Raw genomic sequence first — 7,614 nt, 5'->3', positions numbered from 1 at the left:
TAAAAGAGGTTGAAGGACTTCTGCAAATACTGCTGTTTTTCAGGAATACTTTTTTGAAGCCTTTGCTTTGTTTCTCATTGTTCTTATTTAAGCAATAAATAAAATTCTAGTTTGGAATAAACGTCATGCTGCCAGAACTGTGTTTGGCTGGTTGATTATTTTCGTTGTAAGAATCTACAGAATTTCAGAATCTACAGTAGGTATCAATGAAAGTTAAACTGTTTCTCATTCCAATATGGCTTTTTCCTGAAGCCATTGAAAATGTATTGGTTAGCAAAAGGAAATGTGTAATATTTTTTAACTGTTTGCTTATGTTCTGAAAGCTGCTCTTTCAGTTTCTCTTTTATGATTGCAGTGCTCCCAATGGGGAAGAAATACTAAACGAATCTGAAGTCAAGCTAGATGCTGTCCGACGGAAGATTAAGCAAGTTGCACAAGAACTGATTGGAGAAGACATGTATCAGTTCCACAGAGCTGTATCTCCAGGTAAATTATTTTAAAATAGGGCAAGTATGCTATTTTGCACTAAGCTCAGTTTCTCTTCATGTAGCAATGGTTCCTATTCATGCCGCAGGTCTGAATTTGTCACATTTCTATGGTTATAAGTCAGGACTAAGATTAATCTTTGTTGTTAGCAAAGTTAGCTCTGGTATTAGAGAGGCTATTGCCCTACAGTCTTCTTATCATTGCAGTTAAATGAAGATTTAAATGGGAGACTACAACTGGAATAAATTAGACCCTGACCTAAAATGAAGTTGGGAGTAGTTCTAACGAATGTACTGGCTGGTCTTCTCTGACTGAGAGGAGTATGTGCAACACACTGATTTACCCCACCTTACCAGAAGGGTTATAATTTCTGGGAGGAGAGCGGGAGTGACTATCTTGTGAAATGATCCCATTTTGAGTTGATAAAGTTCATGAATTAAAATCCTTAGATTAGCATTTTCTTTCTTCTAAAGACTCAGAATGTGCTTCTGCCTCTGTGTTACAAGCATTAAATCAGAGTTTATATGTTTCAATCGCATCTTTTTCTGCTCCTATCTGTAAACAGCAGTCTTTACTAACATCCTTGAGATACTAAGTCCCAGTGCTTTCATGACTCTTGCTGTCAAATCATATTTCTTTGCTGAATCTTCGCTGACAATCTGAATCTTACCTAAAATTGTTATGCCTTGTTTGTGGCAACACAAGTAAAATATGTAACTGCTTCTCTGACATCTTGGTCATGGCATAAGTATCTTGTGTTTATCAATATTGTTTTAAACATACTGGGATCCTGTGTATCTTTCCTTGTTCAGGCAAGACTTCTTCAGCTGAGGAGAGCTGCAGATTTGCCCTGAATGATTTAATTGTTTAAAAATATCCATAGGATTGATTTGATAAACCATCAGCAGATACATCTATGTAATTTACAAGACAAACAGTGCACAGGTTAACTTGTACTTAGGTCTTACACAAACTTAAGCTTGTTAAGAGTGAGACAGCTCTTAAGTGAAAGCTCAGTTTGGTACTTCTGAACCAGAAGGACCTAGCCATGCTAGTCTTCAATGGCTCTAATTCAGTTCCACAGTCCTCTTACCTGTGGTGCATTGGGTTATTCAAATTAAATATAAGTAGTTATTCTTAAAGAGCCACTTAATCTGTGTGCGTCTTGCTGCTTTTTATAGCTTAGTACTGTAATGGGGCAATGAAAAGAAGGAGATAATTCAAAACTCTGACACTACAGATGACTTCAAACTGTGAACAATACTAGTCTGAGTATCTTGACATGCTGAAAATGTGTTTGGATTTTCATTTTAAGTACTGCTTATAAAAGCTGAAAATCCTTGCATTTAGTTTTATGAACAAAAATTCTTGAAAGCTTCATAGAGACTTGTAAACCTTGTCTGAATAACTCCTGAAGTTTGTAGTCCTGTGTAAGTCATATAATGCTATCTATGGAACAACAGCATTTGAGTACTGCTACCTCATGAATCTTTGTGAGACCTCATGGGACAAGCTATCAGCCTTGCCATGTGAGCAAAATTGTTATGGGGTAACCAGTTACCCTGCATCAGCTGCTTCACCTGAATTGTCTCTACTTTCTTAGTATGTGGCTTTGTGTGGGTAAATTCAAAGAGGCATACCTACCTCTATTTTTTACTGAGGGGCAGCTTGCCTGGAATTAGCTTGTATTCATCTCAGACGTAATAGAGTATGCCTACATAGCAAATGTATGGAAACTTATTGTGCGATAACTTCTGTGTGTACTCGTGTCTTACAAAGAAGGCGAGCAAACCTGACACTAGGTTTCTACTTCCAGATTCTCTCCTCTGAGTAAAAAAAAAAATCACTGGTTTTGTTTTTAAAAATTACGTCTTTTTCAACCTGAAAAGTTACGGGTTTTTTTATATGAAAGATATGTAAATTTAAACTAGCCATAGCAATCTGAAAATAAAGAAATTAATGAAAAAATTCCTGTTCAGGTTTGCTTTGTGTATTTGGTAAATACTCACACACAGTCAGCTACACTGATTCTCCTGCATAATCAATTTCTGACTTGCATAAAGATATCTGTTAATATCAAAAAGGACCTGAATAAACTCTTCAGAAAACAACTGAAAATATGCTATCAGAAAGAATTCAGCATTTCTAAAACTTTTCCCCAGTGTTTTAAATCTCAGCCTCTTAAAATGCCTAAGATGTATTTGTCCATTGTAGAGCAGGCCAAATTACTATAGACCTCTAGTAGAGGAAGTTAGAAGCCTGCTGCATGTGTATGATGACTCAATGCCTCCACAGCTGCAAAGCTTTTAGAATAGAATAGGCTATTTCAGTTGGAAGGGATCTACAATGATCACCTAGTCCAACTGCCTGACCAATTCAGGGCTGACCAAAAGTTAAAGCATATTATTAAGGGCATTTTCTAAATGCCTCTTAAACACTGACAGGCTTGGGGCATTGACCACCTCTCTAAGAAGCTGTTCCAGTGTTTGACCACCCTCTCGGTAAAGAAATGCTTCCTAATATCCAGTCCAAACCTCCCCTGGCGCAGCTTTGAACCATTCCCATGCGTCCCATCACTGGACATTAGGGAGAAGAGCTCAGCACCTCCCTCTCCACGTCCCCTCCTCAGGAAGCTGTAGAGAGCAATGAGGTCACCCCTCAGCCTCCTCCTCTCCAAACTAGACAAACCCAAAGTCCTTAGCTGCTCCTCATAGGACATTCCTTCCAGCCCTTTCACCAGCTTTGTTGCCCTCCTCTGGACACATTCAAGGACCTTCACATCCTTAAACTGTGCAACCCAGAACTGCACACAGTTATATATACAACAGCACATCCCTAACACTTGCATGGGACTTGGAGTGAGATTGTCATTTAAAGAGTTTTCTTACTACAATCTTAAGACAACTTAAGAGAATGCATCTTATTGATCTCTCTAGGTAAAAAGAAAGGATGGCAAAGAGGTATTAGTACACTAAATAATAAGGGGGAGGAGAAGTAGACTGTTGTCTGTCTTTCCAGCAATCAGGTGTGCAGTCTCTCAAGCAAATGCCCAGACTTTGTGGTTTTGTGGACAAAATTAAAAGATAGAAATACGGAGCCCCCCCACTGGTTTTTCTGGAGTTAGAACTGGGAATGGCTGTACTTTTACCTTTTTCCTCTGTTCAGGTGATGTGAGTAAGTGGCAAGTCTGTGGAATCTCATCAATTGTATAGTGCTGCCTGGCCCTGAGATCTCCCTGTTGTTTCTGTAATTAGGTAGTTCTTGCCTCATTAAGATGACTGTATATAAAATCCAACTGAAATAAGTTGCCTTCATTCCATTTCTGTAGGTCATCCACAGTGTCTACTTAAATTCTACCTGTTCTACATGATGTTCCTCTGTGAGGGGAATTTGTGCCAGCTGGTGTCCATTGGGCATGTTTTGTAAGGGAGCATGTTAAATATATGCATGTGTCAGTGAGAAGACAGGGAATGCTTTTAGGCATTGTTTAAATGAGCTCGTGTGTATGACAAGTATGAAATGCAAACTTTTAGCCAGAGCTTTACTCTTACCTTGTTCATTAAATCCTCCACTCTCCAGTTAGTCATTGGTATGGCAAAAAAAGGAATATGCAGGCTTAAAGACTTGTAGATCTTGATCGTGCTGAAGCTAGGATCAAGGAGGTGTCAGAGATGAGAAGATGCCTGATGTCAGGATTATGAAGCTAAGACAGAAAACCTAGAGACATGAAGAATGAGGGGACAGTTAGATAAAGAGCAACTGTGAGAGGGAATCCTTTATTCCCCTACCCCCCACTGTTTATGAAGAACTGTAATTGGGAGGGAAACCGTGATAAGAGTTAAGAATGTTGCTTTTAGTTTTGTTTTTAAGTCTAGTGTTCTTTAGTTGTTGCTTTGCCTTTTTCGCTGTGGAAAAAGCTTGCATGCCTTTTTGAAAATAAATGTAGCTAGGAGAAGTGCTAGATTTTTTGTCTTCATGTATTTCCTAGAGCTGTAAGGCTTGACCTTCCTTTCACCTAGTTGTCAATTCTGATTTTGTATTTTAAAGAAATTCTGTAGAACTAGTTAAAAGGCTTTTTATGAACAAAAACATTGCCATTAAACAGCTTTTTTCTTCAAAAAAGAATAAAGAAATGCCTATGTCCCATATCTCAAAAGCAGCATGTCCAATTAACCTCAAACTTCCTAAAAATATTCTCCTTTGTCTTGAAACCAAACATGAAACATCCTCCTGTTCCCCACCCTATGTCTCACAGAAAGAGTAAAAGGGATCAAAATCGGGCTTATAATGAAAACCATCGTAGCAGCCTTAACTGGGAAATCATGACTGTCTGCATAATAAAGCTGCCTAATACATATTTTATTCAGTATAATAACTGTTAGCCTATAAATAGAAGAGTGCTATGAGTATAATGCTTGGGAATATTGTTTGCCGCTTGTAATTGTTAAATGCTTTTTTTGGGGTTACTCCAAGTAGTTGTTCTTTTGACTTGAAGATAAAACAATCCTGGCAGAGCACTAAAGCAGTTTCATGCTTTCCCTCATTAAGAATAGTGCTAATGGCACGCAGGACATTTCCCCAAAGGACACTAGCATGAGCTCAAACACTGAGTATAGCACTAATTGAACAACAACAAAAACTGATGACTGTTTTCTACACGTTTCTTAACAGTACAGATTGTCCCAGGGGATGATTAAACAAGCAAACAAAGAGATACTGAAATAATGAAGTCTTTTTTTAATGTAGAGCTCTTCATCTGTTATGTTAGAATGTTCTGCTTTGTTGATATTTTTAAAGCTTTACTATTTGTAATATAGAATTCCTGCTCCTTTGCCCCACTTTGCAGTGTATACCTTATATATCCTGTGAGGAAATGTGTACTGTTCCTTTAAAATTGTTGTGACACACTGTGCAAGAAAAGGACTGAAAAAGATTGTATGAATTTATGAAGGGGGGGCAGAAATTTTTCAGGATTTTATATATGTATGTGTGTTTGGGTATTTTTATATATATGTTTAAAATAATAAGGAAAATATCAATAGAATACAGGAAAGACCTGTACGAGCCTTAAAGACAAGAAAGAGGGTGCTCTGCAATGTGTTAGGATTTATGGAATTATTCTAAGCATGTTCTAAATCTACTCTGCGTAAATGCAAAACTTTTGTAATGCAGAGGGAAACCAAGAGATTGCTTGATAGGTTGGCGTTGACAGGTGTGGGATTGAATGGAGTATCTTTTTAACATGATTTTGTTAAACAAAATGTCTAGCTATATGAGGACTTAATTTTCTGACCCTTAACAATAAGGGCGTGTGAGAGAATTGTAAGGCTTCTGAGGTGTTAAACTATTTTCTATAGGGCAACTTGACTGAAAAACCTCTTGGAGTGACAGTTTTAACTACGTGTTGATGTTTTTACAGTGAGGTCATTAGATTCTGCTAGGAGCACGTGTAGGTGTGGTATTACCTTCCTACCTGATAGCCGTCCATAAGACAAAATATGGAATGAGGAGCCCATAATTCTTCTGGGGCTTCTTCGGTAGTGTGGCGTAGAGTGATGACGATAGATGGAACTAGAGCATTGTTGGCTGACCTTTCTGTTGCTGTGTGCCTGTGCTAGCAGCAGCGGTGAGTGGAGTGGTGTGCACAGAGAAGCTCATTAGCTCTTTATCATGTCTGCGCTTGCTCTCAATAGGATTAGATGACGAGGCTGTAAAATGTCAGCACCTTGTCAAAACTATTGCTCTGTGACTGCTTCTGCTGATGATGATGTGGGAAATTCTGTGTAAAAGTTCAGCATTGACGCAGTCTAACACATAATTTATCTTCTGCAAGCACTATTTGTGTTCTGAGTAAATGATACAATGGAGCTTATTTCTGTCTCCTGCCTTATGCCATTTAGAGTCGCTTTAGGCGTGTAATCATACTGCAACAAACTGCATTGCTGGATTGGACAAAGTCAGTTAGGTCTGCGTGGATGAAAAGGAAATACTTTAATTGTGCCAGAATACCATTTTTTAACTGCAATATGTAGGACCACCAGACATGATGCTGTAAGAAATGCTATGGAGATGAGTGAGGTCTGTCCAAGCAGGCCAGATTTAGATTACTGATTATTTAAGTAAAATTTTTTGGTATTGTATGAAGGATTTGGATTAGAACACAAACTAAAGGAACTATCCGCGTAATGATTTCTGTGTTACCTGTTTTTTTTGTTCTTAACTTTTTCACTCATAATATGGAAAGAACATCTCATACTCGAGCTGTGCTAGTTACCTCCATGTTTGTAGAGACCTATCTATTTCTGAAATAATACCAAGGTAAAGAACTATTCTGCACATCAGGAACAGTAGGACGTTTTTTTCTTCTTAAGAAAGTTAAAAAACTGTAATAGAAATAGGTGGCATATTTAATCGTAGGTTGGTGGTACAAAAGAAAAGCTTTTTACTGCGTGAGGAAGGTATCGTGAATTGTAAACGTCTCACCCAGGAAAAGATTTGAGTATACCTAAAACTTGAAAGGAAAGCTATCCATGAAGGAAGCAATCAGGTTTCTGCAAGATGGTGGGAAAGCATAATTACACAGGAACAGGATGTAACTGAAGAATTAAAGTTCATCTCTTTGCTGTTGTGGGTGAGAGGTAAAATGGCAGAAATGGAAACAAAGTTTCCTGATTATACTGGGAAATTAACAGAATTTGCAGTGAATAAGCTAATATTTATCAGATCTAATTTTGTTAATTTCTTTGTTTCTCTGTTTTGTTACTTTCTCTGTTTCTCTGATGTTCTCACATCACCAAGTGTGCCAACAAACTTTGTCAAACTGATTTTCTTCACCCTGCAAGTTGCTTATTTGAAACTTGATACCTTCAGCTTGTTGCATTTTACTACCCTTTGATTATTTCTGGTTCACACCTCTTTTCTAGGTTCTTCCAGGGAAAGTGAAAAATCAGCAACTGCAAAGCCTCTCACTTTTTACTTTCTGCTGCAGGATTTGTATGTCCATACACAAAAACTTAAAGCAAACCTGGGAAAATCAATGTGAATTCAGACATGACCAAACAGGGCATGCATTATGTGAGCATTGATTATCAGCTGATCCCTGAATGAGCCATTGTGTTCAGCAGAAGC

At 38.0% G+C, this 7,614-nt stretch overlaps 1 protein-coding gene across 1 annotated transcript in view; it reads left to right on the top strand.

Moving 5' to 3' along the window:
• TSNAX (translin-associated factor X) overlaps window positions 1-7,614 on the top strand; it is a 23,980-nt gene that overhangs the window by 5,025 nt on the left and 11,341 nt on the right. The window contains exon 3 of the mRNA XM_009584402.1: window positions 356-486. Coding sequence (XP_009582697.1) covers window positions 356-486 — 131 coding nt within the window. The remainder of the gene's footprint in view (window positions 1-355; window positions 487-7,614) is intronic.

The sequence above is a fragment of the Fulmarus glacialis genome, unplaced genomic scaffold (assembly GCF_000690835.1).
Source record: "Fulmarus glacialis isolate BGI_N327 unplaced genomic scaffold, ASM69083v1 scaffold41728, whole genome shotgun sequence".
NCBI classification, from domain to species: domain Eukaryota; kingdom Metazoa; phylum Chordata; class Aves; order Procellariiformes; family Procellariidae; genus Fulmarus; species Fulmarus glacialis.
Note: the sequence above shows the minus strand (reverse complement) of the source record. Positions and strands in the feature narration are given on the sequence as shown.